The sequence below is a fragment of the Episyrphus balteatus genome, chromosome 3, assembly GCF_945859705.1.
Source record: "Episyrphus balteatus chromosome 3, idEpiBalt1.1, whole genome shotgun sequence".
Lineage (NCBI taxonomy): Eukaryota > Metazoa > Arthropoda > Insecta > Diptera > Syrphidae > Episyrphus > Episyrphus balteatus.
Genome location: NC_079136.1, coordinates 127,280,920 through 127,302,009, shown reverse-complemented (window position 1 = coordinate 127,302,009; position 21,090 = coordinate 127,280,920). Strand labels below are relative to the sequence as shown.

Below are 21,090 nucleotides of genomic sequence, written 5' to 3'. Positions count from 1 at the left end.
TTTCTTTTGTTTTCCAGTACGTTTTTATTTCTATCATGAACTGAAAGTTTTTCAAAAAACGTTTTGAAAGAAAATAAATAAAACAACCAAAAATTTTCTACATACAATATACTCGTACTAACTCTGGGGAAAGGAACATAGTTGATTTCTATAAATAAGAACAAATAACTTCTAGTTTAAAATAAATTATATAGGTACCAACATATTCTAAGAAAAGAAATAAATTTTATAACAAAATTCATTTCAACATCAACAACATGAATAATATTTTGAAAGAAGAATTCTAAAAAATTTTTAATGAAAACAGCAACAAGCTTTTTTTTTGTATTACTCTCAAAATACTCACCACGCGGTGCGAACGGAATGGTGATTTTTTCCATACCCTCTCAAACTGTTTACGTGGATAATAATGGGTGCACAACATTTTTTGTTCGTACGTATATACATTATCAATATTTTTGCATAAATTACACTGCCTACTAGCATCACTACTTACCGACAGCCTCTTTGGTTCGTCATCGATGTCGATCTGAGTAACAGTTGTATTGGACTTCAATGCTTCTGCCAGCATATTCAAACTCTCCACTTCGATTTTATTATCACGGATATCGATCCTATGCAAAGTGCTATTCCCGCCAAATTGTAATATCGATGACAATGTACGTATTCCAGCGCAGCTCAAATGTGCACTTTGGAGGCCAAGTGTTGTTAGGGTTGTATTTTGAGACAAACTATCACGAATTGATGCCACAAAATCATTGCTTAGGATATTCTTGCCGATATTGAGCAATTCCAGCGATACTGTGGTCGCTAGCAAATCGGCTATGAGAGGACCTGATTCTTTGGTCAGGTTATTATTCCACAGGGCTAAAGCTTTAAGGCCGTGTGGTGTCTTACTACTATCTACAGGCACATCGAATTGCTTTTGTCTAGTTAGGGTGTCGTTTTTGGTTAGTTTCTCGTTGATGCGGGTCGAGAAGTTCCCGCTAGCGGTATCACTAATGCTGCCATCCAGCGAATTATCACTACTCAGACTGTCCGAGCTGTGTGATCGGACGCGAGTCGATTGAGTTATGGTGCAGGTGGACTCGGTGCGACGCATTCCCGGTGACGGTGAGGGACTTGTGCCGGTTAGGGCAGCGTTCTTTAGTGCGGATATGTCACCGCTGGAACTGTCACAGCTGGTATTCGGGGATGGAGCCAGCTGTCTTAGAGGTGTGACTTCGATTGGTTTTGGTGTTGTGATTGTGGTTGTTGTTGTCGTTGGTGGTTGCATTTCAATGGGCATCACCAATGGTGGAGGTGGGGTGGGTGTTGGTGTGGTTAAAGCTTCTGTTGCAATAGTGGCCGTTTCTACTTCATCTTTGCCATCGAATCTGTCTACAAATTCATCGGGCAAGTGCCTACTGATATCACCGTCCGATGAGCTCTCAAAAGCTGAATCTGTACTGTGGGTATCGTCAAAATCGTCCAACTTCGTTGAGTTTTTATTTACATCCAATGCTTTGGTGGGAGTGGCGGCAGCCTTTGCCAAGGCCGTACCATCGACCAAATCATTTTCTTCAAATAGTACCGCTGCCGCTGTGTTATTATTATTATTCGCCACTGGTTGATCCAATATTGGTTCGACAATGGGAGTGGATGATACCACTGGCACAACGGCATTTGTACTATCAAAAATATCATCGCTAACACTAATATCGGAAGCAGCCACAGTGTCGGTGGGTGCTTCTTCACTGCTATCACTGTTATTCATGGACAAAAGTTTATCCAACTTTGATTGTCCATTTATGGGTGGTGTTGATTTGATGGTTGATGTTTTTACTGTATCTTCGTCATCATCATCATCTTCGACACGTGAACCACCACCATCGTCTTCTGTTGTCGTGCCATCATCATCTTCGGCATCATTAGCATCTGTATCGACATCAGCATCGTCGGCTTCGTCATCATCGTCGTCTTCATCTTCGTCGTCTTCTTCTTCGGCGGGACTAGCATCACTATCGCCACTTGTCATTTCATCATCAGTACTTGTGCCTGTACCATTTGTACCATTTGGTGTTGTTATATTGGTGTTATTTGTTGTATTATTTGTGCCGCTTTTATTGCTACTATTGGCTAGCATTCGTTTTTTGTGTTCAGCTTCTGAAATGGCAAAAGCTAGAGCAGCAGCAGCGATTTTTTGGCGCTCTAGTTCCGTAGACTGTTCGATGAGGGCTTTGACTATTTTCATAAGGCCTTCATCCTGGAAGAGATAAAATAAAGAGAAAGTTCAATATTAAATTTATACTTTTTGTTATAAATAAAAAAGATTTTGGAAATGAAAACGATTTCAACTTAATCAATTATGCATTTTAAATGGATTTTTGTTTTTTGTATTCATCTGGTAAATTTTTTCAATAAAATATTTTATATTTTACTACAATTTCCAATTATTTTTTAAGAAATAATGAGAAGTTTCTGATTCAAAAATCACCAAACCCGTCAGAGGTTTTCTCATTCTTTTACATCAGAACGGGTGATGAACTTGATCAGAATTATGGAGCACTTCTTATTATAAGGCATTGTAATGCATCATGCCTTTACATAAAATTTATTTACATTTAAAAAATCAGAAATTGATGATTCTTTTAATGCATGATTAAGTTGTAGTTCTGGGCTTGTAATTATCTACCAACTCACCATTGAGTTCTTTTTTAAGCAGTTTACTTGTGGTTGTTAAAGGGTTCTGTGCAGTTTTTTTTAAGAATTTATTTATTTATTTGTGGAATTTATCCCGGAAAATTATCAGACCAGAGTTCTTAATTATTTTTGTTTGCTAAGGAAGGTCATGACAAAATCTTTATGGCAAGAAGACCGTCTCGATTTTCATTTCAACTTAATCAATTATGCATTTTAAATGGATTTTTGTTTTTTGTATTCATCTGGTATATTTTTTCAATAAAATATTTTATATTTTACTACAATTTCCAATTATTTTTTAAGAAATAATGAGAAGTTTCTGATTCAAAAATCACCAAACCCGTCAGAGGTTTTCTGATCCTTTTACATCAGAACGGGTGATGAACTTGATTAGAATTATGGAGCACTTCTTATTATAAGGCATTCTAAGGCATCATGCCTTTACATAAAATTTATTTACATTTAAAAAATCAGAAATTGATGATTCTTTTAATGCATGATTAAGTTGTAGTTCTGGGCTTGTAATTATCTACCAACTCAGCATTGAGTTCTTTTTTAAGCAGTTTACTTGTGGTTCTGTGCAGTTTTTTTTTAAGAATTTATTTATTTTTTTTTTGGAATTTATCCCGGAAAATTATCAGACCAGAGTTCTTAATTATTTTTGTTTGCTAAGGAAGGTCGTGACAAAATCTTTATGGCAAGAAGACCGTCTCGCATGAATGTGGGAGCTTGAAAACCTAATACCGAAAATCGTGGAATCAATACTAAGTTTTTTTTTGGGCCCTATTATGACTCGCGAGTCGAACGATTTGGGAAACAATAACACAATATAGACGCAATGCAGTCAAAATAAAGAAAACGATGTGAAAATATAATTTTTAAAACGCTAAATGGCTTATTAAAAGAACAATAACTTTGATTCGCCAAATTTTTCAAGCGATTCGCGAGTCTAAATAGGACCCTTAGAACAACCATAACAAACCATTCTGACGTGTGGATGATTGATTTTTGAAATAAAGTACACTGATTTTTTTTTTCTGATCGCTTTGTCTACTACGCACAAATTTTGTGAGTTTTGTGCTAGATTTGGAAAACCGATTTTCCTTAAAAGAACTCCTGTGCAAAATGTTGCTTTATGCATTTTTTTTGTTTTATAAGCAAAATCAATGATTATTAATTCCAAACAAATGACTCTAGTTATTTTTTAATCAAAAATAGGTGTTCTAAAATTTCGATAGGTTTTGTGGGTCCTCAAAAGAAAAACATAAAAAGTTCGATGACAAAGCATCTTTATTAACATTTGTCGGATATGAAGTGAACTTCATGGGATTTCGTCTACTCGACAAGACATCGAAAAGAATTGTCATTAGCCGTGATGTAAAGTTTTTCAATATAAAACTTGCCATCGCTGATCAAAATCAAGTCAAAACAGCAATATAGAAGTAAATCTAAAGCAGTTACCTACAACTGCGATGATTGGTGCTGAAAGTAAAACAAATTCTGAATAATGCCAATCAATTTATTTTTTGTATAAGTAGGTACTGTTCTTTAGAAAATATGTTGGCTGATATGCTAAAAAGACATCTTGCTTTGTCTCGACTTAAATTTAAATGAAACAAATGTGGATTAGTAAACAATTGAGGAGCTCCTACTCCCCCGCGATGTACCTTCAAATTAGTTATTTTTTTTTTTTTTTTATTTTTATCTGAATTGAAAACACTATTGTTTTTAAGTTTTCACGTGAGTGTTTATAAACTTCTTTCCTATTAATATTGATATTGAACTATTATTTTAGAACAATATTCTAATATAGGAAAATCTTAAAAATATACCTATTTAAAATTAGAAAAAATTATTTGAACAGCCGAACTTGAGTTCTACTCAAAACGACAAACAAATAATAACAAGTTTTTGGGAATTTCACGCCACGCAGTCTGGTATTTTGAAAATAATAGAAAAGTTCCGCAAGGTTATTCAAATAAATTAATATAAATTTTGTTTTGTATCCAGATAAATTGCAATCAACTAATATGTACCTACTGAATAGATCTTAATCATGTCAATCAAATAAGATACATTTCTCTATTTTACTTTTTTTTTTTTCAATATTATATAATGAGGTTTTAAGAACAAAACAACTATTTTTTTCTTTAATTTTGTATGGAAACTCACCTTTATATTGTTATTACTTATATCAATTAACTGTAAATAGTGATTGGTTTTAAGTAATTGTGCTATTTTATCAGCATCCAAGCATGTGAGATCATTGTACGCAAGCCATAGCTCTTTTAATATCTGATTATTACGTAATTTTGTACCTGCAACAAAAAAGAAAACAAAAACAATTTATTATTGGGAATTAATTCAAGGTATTTTCTGTATATAAAGTTAGCAGCCTTCTCTTTATTGTATTCAACTGCATATATTCATGTATGCGAGTTGAGGCATTTCAATTCATTTTACTGCTTTCCCAAGCAAAAACAAAAAACTGATACCCTCCTTACGGGTAGTTACAACTTTGTGAAGCTGCTAAAAATATATACAAATAAAATTAATTAAAACTTACATAACGAATCCAATGGATTACCCCTCAATCCACAATGTTCCAACTTAATTGTGTGCAAATTTGACGAATTCAATGCACTACCCAAATTATCAGCGCAATTCTTTGACAATGGATTACCCTGAGCATTTAAAACCTGCAACGCTCTACTATGGCTAACCATATAGATGCATGATGTCCAGCCACGTGGTGTCATACCATCAGCATTCGATGATATATCCAATTCATTTGTCACCTCATAATATTCAAACATATCGAATAGGGCACTGGCGGCAGCTTCATTCAATTCACATGATGACACATCAATGGATTTATATTGAACCTGCAATAGAGTGGAATATTTTAAGAATTTTATATCTTAAATAAACTCACTCAAGGCGGTGATCTCTGTGTGGTCTGTGATTATGATATAAATATTGAGGAGAGATATGATTTGAATAATTTTATAATGATGGTTTTTTACCCTTTTGAAAATTTCCTCCAATGCTTCACAATCGGCTGGCATAAGTTTGGTATTTTTTAATAATAAAATTGGTTGGCGTATTGTTTTGTCCAGTTCGATATGTTTCAAATGATCCAATACTGATGGAATTGGTATTGTATTGTGTTTGTTGCACGATTGTACATATAATTCGGCTATTTCGGAGATGCTTTTTACCATGCAAACTGAAATGGAAGAAGAGAAAAAAAAAATAATTTAATTGGGGGAAAACATTGAAATGAAAGCTATTGGCTAAAATTAATTTTTGAATTCCTAACAAGTTCGGTATTATCAGTCTTATTGCGATTTACAACTAACCCATCATCAGGCTCAACATCTTTAATAAAAATCAAATTATCCTCAAACCAAAAGACAAACTAAACTATAATATTTTGTTTGAATTTTCTTATTTAACAAAGAAAAACACTTTAAAGAGACCATCTTTTCTGTGTGAACAGATTGAACTTACTTAATTATACGCATTTTTTGTTTTACGCATCATAGCAAACCCAGATTCTTTGTGTTCGGCTTCATGCTTCCATAATTGTATACAAAACTTAACAAACAGCAAATAAAAAAAAAAAAAACAAAACAAAAAACCAACAAATATGTTACCCTTGCTTTGTTGGCTTTTAATTTTTCAAGCTACACTCCACTACCAATGATGTCATAAGGATTCTTTCTTGTTCCATTTTTATACCCAATGATATCATTAACCTTTTGTTGGTAAATAGGCAAAAGACTTCTAGCATGCTACTGTTTTTTTTTTTTTTCTTTTTTGATTGACTTTAGTTTTCAATTTATTCATGGTCTTTGAGTCCTTCAAGTTATCCTTTGTGTTTTGTTGTTATTGTAAAAATAGTTGGAGCATATGCTTCTACTACGACACAATGTCTGACCTTATACAACATCAATTTTTTTTAATATTTAATTTAGGCAAAAAAAATTAAGCGCAAGCAACAATCTATGCTATCTAACAACAAAATCATCAAGATTTATTGCCATAGTTTGACATAGAATAATGTCTAGTTTCTATCGCGTGCCTAACACATTTAGGGTGGATGTGGTGGACAACAACTAGCTATTTGATGGCGTAATATTAGGTTTTCTTTTTTATTGCGTATTGAAGTTTTGTTTTCGTTTATTTATTTTTTCTTTGTTTTGGACTTTTAGCTTTAATTTACTTTTTTTTATAATCTGCGTGCACTAAAGGGTTTTGGGTACCCTTAATATCTATTTACACAGTGCGAGCTTTAGGAAAAGAGGGCTTCGGACGAACATATGCTTTATAAATTGTAGCCACATCAGAAGGGTTGAAATATTTCTTACATCTCCGGAGGAAACCTAAGCATTTCGCAGAGTTTTTGGCCACATCGAATATGTGCTCATTCCATAAAAGGTGGTTTGTAACAGACATACCTAGAATCGAAAACTGATCAGTTTCTTCGATGCAAGTACCACTCATGGATAGTGGATATTAAACTATATTAAGTAAAGAAAGCTCAAGAATTACAAATCTTTAATGTCAAACTCCTGTTATTTTTACACGTCTTTTGTAAGTTTCATACATCAAGTCACTGTAAGTCCAACAGCCACTGCAAGTTTTTTCTTATTGAACGAATTCCTGCTTTAAGTTCAATTCGTTATTCATTTCTTATTAAAATATTCGTTATAAAGATATTTCAGTTCGTAAGTCATTTATTCCTTTTTACAGAAAGACAAGGATACCCATTTTATTTAAAAAATAATCATAAAACTGAGGTCAGAGACAGAGTGGCTGAAATGTTAAAGAAAAATAAGAGTCCATGTCCTATTTTTAACTCAGTTATTTTTTTTTTTTTTTATATTTTTGCCAATTTTTTGACTAGGTCAACTAGTTTACTCCATTGATTTAAATAGAAATAGACAGAGAGGGAGAGATCCAGACTAGCACCACAAACTGTAAACTGAATAAATACAACTGTGCATACACAAAACAACAAAATGTCCTTTTCCGTTTTGTTTCCACTCCAACACTTTCAAGTTCACTATGTTATTATTATTCTATAAAATGGTTGTACTTTCGTGATGGTATTTTTGTGTACCTACACTGAATGAATCCTTCCGTTTCGACCCCCAAAGGTATAATTGAAATAAAAACCAAACAAACCAAATTAATTATAGCGATATCCTTGTTGAGTTTTGTATGAGAAATGCAAACGAAAAAAAAAGAGTATTGTTTTCATTGTTAAGACCACATCCTTGAACATTGCACTGCAGATTAACTGTTTTTGAGTCCATGTCTAGGCCATCTAGAAATGATTTCACTATTGATGACGAGTCTTCTCCAACAACAACAACAAAATCATTAAAAAGAAATTCCTCTTTCATCTTGCACTGCAGCTTGTCATCATATCGGTTTCTCATTTTATAGATTGAAAGCAAAAATAAAAAAAAAAAGAGCTTGTAGTTGTTCTCTATTTGAAATGCCAATTGCATTATAAAGTCCTTCCTTGGTCGCTTTAACGTTGGCTATGTGGTTATGGTTATGGCTATGGATAAGCTATCAAATTATTATTATATATTGTGTTTCTAGAAACTCATTAGTTCTTCCATTAAAAATTGATGATGACACAGTTCGTTCATCGTTTCGTTTATGTCGGTCGATTGGTTGGTTGGTTGGTTGGTTGAGTTGGGTTGGATTTAATTCTCCACTTCCGATTCGTCCTATATTCACACAAAAAAAAAAAAACGAACTGAAAACAGAAACATACAAATACCATAATATACTCTCAATGAATTCTGGTTGAATTGAATTTCTAAAAATGTATGTCAAGGCGATATTTCATTATTCAAACAATATCGCGCGATATGTTTATATCTGAATGACACTGCAACAACTCTTTCGGTTTTTTTGTTTTTTAAGAGGCACCACACCGGCACCACCACAGTCACCACTAACTCCGTCGTCCGCCCGCTCGTTGCCGCCTTCCTTTTCATGTTGCATCGTTGTTTTTCTTCTTCCATTGTTGTCATGGCCATTTCCTCGAAAATGCACAATGCGGGGAATTTATTTCCCTTTTATTTTTGTTTTTTTTTTGTTTTAGTCTTTTGGCCCACTCAAGACATATCTTGGTGGCTGACAATAAATAGTGGGTTGACTGTGGCTGGCGCAGGAATGAAGAGGACTCTAGACAGAAAACAATTGTATATAGAGGTATACCTTAGCTACTTGTACAGTACAATAAGAAATCTTTTCGTGACTAAAACCAATCTTTAAGAGTGCGTCACATGCAAGGCACTATTCTTTCCCACGAGCAAGTACACCAGAGCCAGCAACTTAATCGAACGCATTGAAAGATAGCGTTTAATTCATTTTTTATTATTATTTTGTATTCCACGAATAATAATGGTTTTAAGGTTAAGGTCAGTTCGGAGTAAAAATGAAAATTGTTTTTTTTTTTTTGTTTTCCTTTTTTTGTATAAAAAGTGAGTAATATGACTGGGTTGACAGATTTTGTTTATTTTATCTGGAACAAAGCTTTTGTGAAGATAACAATAGAACTTTGTTTTAAAGAAAAAGGATAGAGGAATTGTAATCATTTGTGCAAGTCACACACTATGGCAAGTTTAACACAATGAAAACAAAAACAAATGAAAGAGAATTTACTCACATTAACGTATTAGAATAACGAAGAAAAAAATAACAAAAATAATAAAAAAATTATTAAAATTATTTTTATTTTAAGTATATTCATGCTGTGAGTTTTATATAGTGGCGGTAAACATCGACCAAAATAAGGCGTCTTGGTAAGGGTACGACAGATCTAACTGATGAGCCCACTGTCGTACCTGGGCGAAACGCTTTATACATTTTTGGAGTTGAGGTCACTTGAACTTATATTGAATTAACGTATTAGATTTTGAATTATAAAAGATGAACTGTGGAACTGTGTAAAAAAAAAAAAAAAGAATCAAAATGAAAACTTGAGTCCCTTTTAACTTCCTAGCGTTCAGACTTTTTTGCAGCTCAGATTTGTCAGCTATCAATGAAAGTAACCTAGCTTAAAATTATGTAGGGCAGCAGTGGAAGCCATATCTCATCCGATAGTACCTACGTTGTAAATTGAGATTCAGGGTACTCAGGCTGGTGTTCTCCAAGTTGAACTCAGACCTCACAAACTTCTATAAGCATTGTCGTATCTTCAGTGATTAATAATATTTCTCATCGTGAAGATTTTCACCTTAATTATTGAGATTTCTTTCTTGTTTACGTAAATTCAGTTAAAGCAACATCTGTCGTTCCACAAGGGAGCCACATTGGACCATTTATATTCGTCTTTGTTTGGCGTTGAATGCAACCTACATTACTTTAAAGAACTTTGTAAGGTACCTATTTAGTTTCGTTCAGTTTTAAGCATGTACACAAAACTCGATTGGGGATTGGTTAAGTTTAATGCGCTATTGGTGGTTTAAATCTGATTTGAATCCCAAGAAGTGTCAGATGACAATTCCACTCGACTTCTTTTTTAATGACGGGTTGAGATTTTTTCCAAACAAAATGTAAAATAACAAAATGATTTTACAATTCTTAGAACTACATGGCGCTTAGGTCACTACTTTACATTTAATTCAGACTCGTTCAGTTTTGTTTTCGGACGAGAAGTGGGCTCCCTATCGCACTTTGCGGAAGTAAATATGAAAGCTGTGTGTTTCACTAGGTCAATCAACTGTCAAAAAAATCAGAGTTTCTCGGGTTTTTATTTTACATCGAACACCTCAGAGCTCCAAACAATTGTTTTTTTTTTTCTTAATAAAGAACAACAGCTGATTTGATTTTGATAACTCTGAATTCCGCGCTCTGAAAAAATATCCAGAGTTGTTCAGGGTGCGTTCAGAGCGAACATCGAATACAGAGGAAATAACTCTGGTTGAAAAAGGAGCTACAAAAAACGCTTGACGACGAACTCGGAGCGAGTTCCCTACAGCTAACAACGAACAAACCTACTCTCTCTTTACATTTGACACAACGAAAATAAACGATTAGTTCATGTTTGACATAAGCATCTCTTTGCTTCTATCCTTTTCGGTTTATCTAAAACTTGACAAAAGATATCAAAATATATTCCCACAAAACGGTTTTTTTTTTAAACCACAAGACGGTGTTCACCACAAGACGGCCACACTCCGCCGTCTCATTTGGACGTTTATGTGTTGCTTTCTCACTTGCACTTCATTGTGAGAAAGAGATGTCAAAAAGAGGCACGAAATTTAAAACTCATTTAAAATCTACGGACTCAAAATGAGTCAGCGACGTGAGACTAATGTGAACACCGTCCAAAGTAGTATCATATTCAGGATTTTTTTCTTTTCTGATATTCTAAAGAAAACAAATTAAAATTCAAAACAAACTATCTAATCTTCGTTCTCCAAAATCAATTTTCTATAATGTTTGTTCTTCGAAATCAATTTTAACCAGCTAAATTACCCCAAATTCCCCAATATCCGATTAACTGGCCCTAAAGCTTGACACTCATCAAACATCGACTATTCTCTTACGGTTGGTGGTTGATATTTGCTTTAAACAATCGCGCTACTGTTTGCACAACTAAATAGGTGTAACCAAATCAAATACGATTTTCGGTCACTCACTTTGGATGCCCTCTTTTTCGTTAAATGCTAGTAAAACAAAGTAAAAAAAAAAAAAAACAAAACAAAAACCAATGACAAACTCTGTGGAGCTTCCGAAAGCAAATATGCAAAAAAAAGTATAACAATGTTGTCTTACATTAAAATGTGGGTTGCCAAACAGCCAACACACACTGCAACAATGTTTAAAAAAAAATCAATTCCTTAACAATTTGAGGTCAATAAACTTAAATCAAACCATTTACTTGACATTTGAATGACAATTAACTACTTGACAATCTTTTTGAAGTATATGATGTCTTTTAATTGAAATTGATAATTGGATTTGGAGATATGTACATATATTTAAACGTTCAAAAATTCAACATAGAACACATTCATAAAAATATTCTTTTTCTGTCAAAACAAGAAGATGCAAAGTGTCAAATACTTGTCAGTTTGTTATAGGATACTTCATTCCATCAAAAATGTAATACGGAAAAGAAAAAAGTCTAAAATAAAATTATTAAAAATGATGAAAACAAAAATGTATTATTATCCAGAAGTTGAATGAATTCAAAACCGTAATACGAGTTGATTTGACATTTGAGTATCGAAAATTCCATCTGTGGCCTACAATTCAACTGAACACACCCATTTGTAAGGTGCCATATTGCAAATTCCAATGTTCGAACAAAAAATTGTTTACGACTTTGTTTTGTCGTAGTTCTGTTTGTGCACTATTTGCAATTTTTAATTCAAAATTAAAGGAATTACAATTATGCTCGAAAAAAAATTTTTATTGTTTTTTCATGGAAAAAACAATCAAATCAACTTAATTGGGACATGAACTTCCGCCAAAGGCATTGAACGCACGTTGTTTACTTAAAACTTGTCTTGAAAAAAAAAACTAAAGTTGCACCAACCCAACAAACAACAAAAAATCACCACAACTTCAATTTTGTCATTAAGATTTTCAAGTCCGCAAAGAATGAAAAACAAACGAACTAACAAGAGAATCAAGAACTTTGCCTACTTTATATGCTCATATGACGTTGAATTGGAGGCGTTATGTAGTTTAAGTGATGATTCAGCAAATCCCTGCGTAAAATACCAAAGGTGACAAGCTATGTTATGAGGAAAGCAAAGTGCATCAGCCGCCTAAGCTATACACAAAACTAACAATAACAAAACCAGGGGCAACGGAAAGGGGGAAATCAAATTGCAAAATAAAAGCTTCAATTAAAGCGGCTTCCACATGATGTTGTATTGTTGTAGGATTATACACATATTTTTTTCTTTTTGCTTTTTGATGTTTAGTAATTTTTTTTTTCTTCTTCTTTTTACTGCATGCATTCACATTTATCATGGTGCCACCGAACTTCAGTATCTAAGGTACTACTATACTTTGTATACAAAACTACACCCGGCAAGTAAGAATGCGTCTTTTTTTTCTTGTTACAATGCACTATGCACAAACGGAGCAGACAATACAGGCGACAAACAATTGATGCATACACAGTGGGGTCGGTTGAGTTGGTACTGGAGAATGGAAAAGTCTTAAGAAATTCTGAATTATTGAGTGTAGATATTTAGAAACGTTACGGAATAAAAATTTATTCTAGTTTCAGGCTTCTGATTGGTTAGCTATCAATAAAGTTTGCTCCAACTTAAGGCCTAACTATAATAGTAGGTATACAGTTTATTCGGTTTCGTATGGAAATATACGATTACAAGAAAATCATATTGCGCACCCATAATAGCGGATTGCTACAATTCGTTCCGTTTTGTTTTCATATCGCTCTATGAAAACTAGTTGTATATTTCAGTTCCCCTTTTAATTTGGCAGAAAGAAAAGAAACAGTTCGTTAATTTTTGACTTAGCACCCGTTTTTTACATCCATTATAGTTAGGGCTGTATGCAAAATGAGTTTATGTTTCCTGAACGGTTCCAATGTTAGTTTTAAATCTTATTTATGGGAAATCTGACACCTGCCATTAATATCAAAGTACAACTTTGTGTTCATACAGTAAATGCATTATGAACTTTTTTCAGAACTTCGTATTCAGTTTTATTACACTTTAACAATTTGAAGATATTTATTTCTGAACGCACCCATTCGAAGTATTTCACTTACCTAATAGGTCTGTTTGGGTACTGCCTAAGACAGAAATATTTCAATTTTTACCAAAAATAATGTACAAAACTACACAGTTCCAGAGACCCAAACAGGGTTTGGGTTAAAAATGTTGAAAAAAAGTAGAAATATTTCTGTTTTAGGCAGTACCCAAACAGACCTAATGTCATCTTCATTTTTCATCGTGAATGGACTCTCATAATCCGGAATTTAACTTAAATTTGATAGGTAAAAACAGTTTCAGGTTGACTAACTCTTCGAACAGGTAAGTAAGATGAACATTAATTTTGCTAATGTGAACAATCCAACGACAGTAACGGTCTAGCGAATGGATTTCAAAAAACTTACGATATTTAATTTTTTTACTTTGGAATGGACACATTCAGAAAAGTTTAGTGAATTAATATTTAGTCAAGTTTAGCATCTCAGATTTGTTAGCTGTCAAAAAAAATCTTTCCAATTTAGACAATTTCATTGGAAAGTTGACTGGAAAGTTAGAGAAGAAAAATCTCAGAAGCTCAATTTACACGTCTACCTAAATTTCCGGTAAAAAATGACGTTGATTAAATATTAATTTCGTCTCTGAACGTGCCCTATGTTAACACAAAAATTATTCGATCATTTGACAACTTGACAATTGCTTTCCCGGCAAGTCGATGTGAACAATAATTTTAATGAAAACGCCTTAACATTTATTGTTTTAGTTTCGAATGTTGTCGATATATCAAATATGAACAAACTGTACTGTATTTCAATTTGATATCATTATATCATTGCACACGCAATGATAATATATTTGACTTGCATAATAGGTAAATAAAGGTAAAGGTTGCAATTCGTCTCTCAAAACGGAAGAAAGTTAAATCTATGGCCAAAGCCATACATTTTCATGATTGCGTGAGTTTTTGGCCAATTTGAACCTACATCAGAATATCAGAGATTGTCTACTGATTGTCTACCTTACCGACATCACAAAAGATATACAGCTGTCAGATACATTTAGGTCAATGAAAAGCTACAATCCGCCAACGAAAATCCATTGATATAATTGACGTGAAAAAAATATTGCCTCCCGTTGAGTAAAATTCATGAAGTTAAAAAATGCAAAATCAAGATATTTTTATACAAAAAACATGTATTAAATATTGAAGCTTTTTTTAACCTTTTTATAAACTCTTTCTTCAAACCCACACGATACATCAGCTGTGAGATAGAATTCCTCACACGTGCTGCATTTCGATGTTTGTGTTGATGCTCCTTTTAAACCTCATTTCTTGACTTCCTCTCATATAATAATAATCTTGGCACAGATCGAGACAATTTTCAAAAACAAATTCTTTGCACTGACGTTTACTTTTATATCGTAATTTGACCTTGCACAATCTATATCTCTTATCTTCATCGCCATCGTTCACACAAATAAGAAAAGAAAGAAAAAAAACCCTCAAAGTCCTTTTTCATTTATCTTCAATTACTCTTACCGACCCATCTAATCAAAACACAAAATACTGTAGGTATCACAAAAAAACAAACAACCAACCCTCCCACCCCCTTAATTGGCCCCACTGGGCATTCGATGTTGATGCTGTCGTCCGCTCCGCGCCGCCACATTGCCTTGTGTCGCCACCACTGCTGTCGTCGCCGCACCACCGCATGTTGAATTGATGTTTTTCTTTCGCCTTTTCCCCTTTTAATTTAAAAAAAAATTCAATATGACGACGATGACGATGTCGACAGCCGCAACAACATAATCATCATTTGAACATCATCATCATCATGAGAATTTTCATCATAATCTTAGTCGTGTATAGTCATCGTCAGCATCATCATCATCATTATAATGAGCATTATTATCCGCAATTGTTGATTCATTCATCCCGCAAGGAAGTGGCCTTTTGTTATTATTATCGAGCCGCAACCTACCGAGTAGCAATAATATATACTCGTATAAACAGTGCCCCACACACATATCTCCCTACCCTCAAACTTTTAGGGGTTAAATAGCAGATAGTTGGTTATTTTTATATATTCTCTGAAAATTTATTCTCTATAGGTAGCCGACATTTTGCCGCCACCACTGCCGCTATTCTATTATACGATATGTATTTATTTCTTAAGAATAGACACAGCTTATAGCTGCAGAAAAAAAGCACATTCATCATTTTGTCGCCTAGAAGAGAGAAAAATCAGTCAAGTCACAACATTTTTAACAATAATTCTTCACAAAATTATATATGTATGAATGCGGCGGGTATATACAATTTTGTTGTACTATACACATATAAAACATCACTCACTCACTCTAAGTGAGAGCTTTGAAATTGTTATTATTAAATTGTTTGAGGTGATGAATTATTATTATTGTGTATAGCTCGCTTTTCTATTAATAATAATTTTTTTTTTCTTATTCTTTTTATCGAACAAAGGAGAATAAAATGCACGACTTGAAGTCGCATAAAGTTGTTGCTGGTTTTTAATTAAAATCCTAGAAATTGTGTTTTAGAACAAGTTAATATGAAATTCTGTTCTAAATTTTTTTTAGGAAGAACAAATTTTTAATAGATAATTTAAAACTCAAAAAAGTTCGACACAAAGTTTCTTTTTACTTTATGCAAAAAGACCAGCAAAACCCAAAAAAAAAATACATATATGTATATATTCTTTACTGAAAAAATATTTTTTTTTTTCTATAGAAAAAAAGTTTTTGTTTTTAGTTGCTTGAATATTATTTTTATTAAAATTGTGGGTATTTTATTAATAAAAAAAATTATTTAAGATTAATTTCAAATAGAAAAAATTGGTTGTATCCATGTTTACGGGTTAGAAGTTATACTTCTTTTTCATTGAATTTTGTGAAATTAAGCGTTCAAAATAGTGAATGGGTAAACAAACAGAATTTGTACAACACTGGAAAATAAAAAAAAAAATAAACAGACCTAAAGTTTGTGTCAAATGTTAATTGACAAAAGAAAAAAAATACAAAGTTGGAGATTGGTAAAGTTGAAATGCGCTACCGGTGGTCAAAACAAAAACTAAAATAAACAGGACGGAAGGAGCTAGCATACGACATTTTACTTTTTTTTTTTTTGTTAGGACTTTTGACATGGACGCCATTTTTAGAAATACAAAACGTAAACATCTGTTCTGTTAAAATTAGTTCAAAAGTTGAAACTACGGTGCTAGTAGTACGTGCTCCAATCGCTAATAACGCGCCAACAGAATTAAACTTTAATAAAATTTTTTTCTGAAGGTTTTAGGAATGTTGCACTCGCATTCGAAGTCAGACACATTCTATGTATTAGATTTTTGAAATATTACCGTTATAAAATACCTACTTTAAATGATTATGTAGCAATTTATTTCAACATAATTTGCAACGATGTCTATAAGAAACGCTTTCCTTCTTCTTGTCTGATATATCTTAAGGTTAAGTTAATAAGCCAAAGAACATCTTAAACTTAAGATATCTCGCACAAGAAAAAAGAATATTTCTGACTTCGGATTCGAATTCTTAAATCTTCAGAAAAGTATATCTTGGTTCTTGTGACAAAAAAAAAGGTTAATTTTGTTGACCAGTGTAGTTATTAAGTTTGTTTGTTTAGCAGCAGTACTACATTTCGTCGGTGAAACCAGAAAAGTGTGTAACTCCAAATTTTCTGAAAATTAGATTTGAATGCCATCTGTTAGACAAACCTAATATCTACCGTTCCTTAAACTCAGAATCCCCTTAAAGTTCATAGTTTTTATTTTATTAGCAAATTAGCTTTCAAGGCTAAAATTTGACAGTATAGGTATGTTTGGGTTCTTTTTTGACAAAAAATATAAAACCTGTCAAATTTTAAGGAGTGGGGTTGAAATCCTCTCAAAGCAAAAAATTGAGCGTACCCAAACACTTTTAGACAAAATTTTCTGCTTTTTTTTACCACAAACAAACAATGAAAAAGAGAGAAAGTGCTACCTTTTGGCAGACTTCAGATTTTTGTCCGAAGAAATTTTTTGGGCAGAAATTCGCAAGAAGGGAAAATTATTTTCTCCCTAGCGGTAATCTTTTTTGTGAAAAACTACACAATTTCAGAGTACCCAAACAGGAATATAACGTTGAAAAAGTAGAAATATTTCTGTTTTAGGCAGTACCCAAACAAACCTTATATCGTTTTAATTTTATGATCAACGAGAAAATAATCAGATCAGAACAGTTTAGCGAAAAACGTCAAGACAGAAAACAACAAAAAAAAAACATTTGACAGTTCTCACGATTCGGTTCTTACCTGTTCTGACGCAAAAGCAAGAGCAGAAAAACCTTTTCTAAACTATTCCAGAAATAAAAAGCTAAAATAGTTCAAAAGAGAAAAACTGCAATTGAGAGCAAAAAGCTATACTTTTCTCTTCGGAACAGTCCAGAACAACGTCGTTGAACACACATACTGAAATGGGGCATGTTTTCTATAATTAAGTGATCTATCGTTAAAATCTCATGAAATGATGTTTGTCTTTTGATGACACATAAAACGGTAGTAAAAAAAGATTGTTGGTAATTAAAAATCAATTGAAAAATTTCCATTGAATCGTTGAAAACAAACACATTTTTTTCAAATCCCCAACTTACCCTAAGTTTTTTTTTTTTTTTTGTTCTAAGAAAAAAACTATGACTACTATCATGACTGTGTCACACTGTGAGACACAGAGGCAAGGCATAAAAGCGCACAGCAAATTTTTATACCACAAGAGACACATTGGGAGCAATTATAAATATTTCTGCCGGTGGCTTTGGAATATTTATTTTTATTTCAGTTTTTTTTTTTTTTTTTTTAATTTTTTTTCTTCTAGCAAAAACAATGAAAATTCTTTTTCCATCTTTCTCTTCACTCCTTGTCTCTCTCTCAATCGATTGGAATATAAAATGTTTTGTTTTGATATTCTTTGATCCTGAATATGATGCCGCCGCCAACCGTTGCCACCGTCAACCTCACATTCTCATTAAAAAAATCGAGTGATATTAAAAGAAATAATAATAAAAACTGAGTATTAATCAAGTACAAAACAAATTAATAAATAAATGGAGGCATGAAAAAAAAGAAAGAAATGTTATAATTTATTGTTTGTATATCAAAAATGATGAGATGATACACCAAGCAACGGATTGTATGGTAGTATGATGTGTATTTAATGACAAAGTCGGATGAAGATTAATTCGCCGGAATTAAAGCATCGGAATTGAGATCATTTTATGACTGACTGACTTGACTGACAATAATATAAGTGTTTTTGTTGTTGTTGTAATTTGTTTCCATTTTTATGTGGGTGAACTCAAATATTTTTTTCTTTTGATTATTTTTCTGTTCAACATTTTTTTTATGAAGAAGAAAAAAATAAATACAAAATGAAATTCAAGTTTAATGACAAACTTCCGCCTGTCAGAAGCAAAAAGGAGGCTTTTAAATTTGACATTACGACCAGAGTACATGGCAGACATTCAGGCGGATTTTATTTTTTTGTTTGTATGCATGTATTTTGTGGTTTTTTGAAAAAAAAAAAAAAAAAAACAATTATAAGTATAAATAATTTTAAATTTAAAATAGCAAAATGACTAAACAACATTTCTATAGATTAAATTTTAAATTTCTGCAACGCTTATTAATTTTAACTCAAAACAAACCTAGAATTAGTTTATTATGATTTATGAGAGATAGTCTGCTTTTAAAAATTCATTAAAAAAATAAAAACATAAATTAAATGAAACACAGGATTTTTCTTTTTTGTTTGAAATGTCAATCAAATTTTTTTTTTATAAAGAACAAAAGAAAAAAAAAAACATTTGGCAACAACTGTCAAGCAACCATTAAGATATCACCCTGACTTTCAGACATATTTTTGTTTGTTTTCAAAATGATTAAAACATTTAACAAACTTAAAAATTTCCCCACCTGCAAGTCAACTTGCGTTGGAGTTGGATTTGATAGGAGCTGTCAAATCATGGTATAAGAACAAGAAGGCAAGGTAATATCATGCGCAGGTAGTCAGTAACGAAAACTGACAGATGAAAAAAAATACGGCTTCTTGAAATTGTTGTTGTTTGTCTTGGAAATTCTTGTTGCTTTTGACTTTGACAAATCATACGTCATAAATTTATGACGCCATCTTGCTTCAAAATTACATTGCTATTACATATAAAATTTAATATAATCTGCCTGACTTGGTTTTAAGTCCTTAAGCAACTTAAATAGTTTTTTAAGGCCAAAAATTCAGGAAAATTGCTGTCTCTAATCGGCATGTCTTTTTCCGGGTCACTTTTGCCTCTGTATTTAAAATAAGTACCCACACTCGCCGAAATTATAAGACTGACAATTGATTGTCAAAGTGTTTTTACTCAACAGATGATTACAAAAGTCTTCCCATTCCATCCCATCATTTCCGTCAGTTTTAAACTAAAATTCCTTTGTTGACACCAAATTTTAAAATAAAATTCTCTTTGACAAATGACGACTAAAATATAAAAATCTACCACCAACAAAATGGCGGTAACAAGAACAGAAAACAAATAAATAAATCGAACATCCCTCATTATTGTGAATACACCGATGCTGCTGTAGCTGTCACCTTCGACTTATACAGCTAGCTGCCAACTTGTATTTGACATTTACATCACAAATATCATGTTCACACCTTCTTTTCATTTCATTAAAGCCCCAAGCGCACTTGTTATAATTTATTTTTCATGCTTTTTGTTTTTTGTTTAATAAAAACACCAGCATAAATTATACGTTGAGAGCACTATAATAATAAGAAGCTTGACACATTCTCTCCCATTGTTAAATGAGTTGTATTTTTTTTTTGTTCTCCTGACAGTAAAGTATCGCGTTTTATTCATTTACTCCTAATGCCCCGCCTACACTTTTACCATTTTTTTTTTTTTTTTTTTTTATCTTGAACAAAATTATAATTTCAATTTTTCATTTTGTTATGTTGTTTTGTGTGGTTTTAATAGTTTTGTGTACTTGCTTCTTTATTTATTCTAATTAGTAGGCACGGCAAGCAAAAAATTATTACACACTTCCACTTCAATCAAAATAGAATATACAAAAATACAGTCAAATACTCTCAAAACCGCATAATAACAATAAATAAAAAAAAAAATTACTTGTTGTACAACAAGAGTATAAAAGTCTGATTTATTAATTTCGAGAATCGAATGGCGGCAGTGGCAACGGCGGCGGGCGGCCCTCAGAATAGCACACAACACTTGAAAACGTACACGAGACACCAATTCACCACCCCCTACTTCGCCTTACCCAAAATATATACAAAAAAAAAACAACAAAAATCCTGTAAAAAAAAGATCTAACAGAACTTGAAAATTTATCTATTTGAAAAAAAAAAAATGTATCAAGAGTAGGTACATAAACTAGCCGTGCCGCGTCGCTATATAATAAAAACTCTTGGCTATACTTTGGCACGATTGCAACAATTGCGCAAAGTACAGTGGCAGTGGCAGGGTCACAGAGTTCATTATTCATTCATTTGTTAAATTAGAAATGAGCGATGTATTTATATTGAAAATGAACAAACATCGCAACACAATAATAATAAAAAAAATAATAAAAAACCAACTTCTACAACTC

At 32.5% G+C, this 21,090-nt stretch overlaps 1 protein-coding gene across 2 annotated transcripts in view; it reads right to left on the bottom strand.

Moving 5' to 3' along the window:
• The window catches only part of LOC129913021 (serine-rich adhesin for platelets), a 54,928-nt gene that overhangs the window by 5,450 nt on the left and 28,388 nt on the right, over window positions 1–21,090 (bottom strand). The window contains exons 2-6 of one of the 2 annotated variants that reach the window (XM_055991355.1): window positions 5,709–5,911; window positions 5,249–5,567; window positions 4,855–5,000; window positions 497–2,245; window positions 347–391 (exon numbers count right to left, since the gene is read on the bottom strand). In XM_055991355.1, the coding sequence (XP_055847330.1) occupies window positions 347–391; window positions 497–2,245; window positions 4,855–5,000; window positions 5,249–5,567; window positions 5,709–5,911 (2,462 nt within the window). The remainder of the gene's footprint in view (window positions 1–346; window positions 392–496; window positions 2,246–4,854; window positions 5,001–5,248; window positions 5,568–5,708; window positions 5,912–21,090) is intronic. The other variant, XM_055991356.1, reaches the window with a different exon arrangement.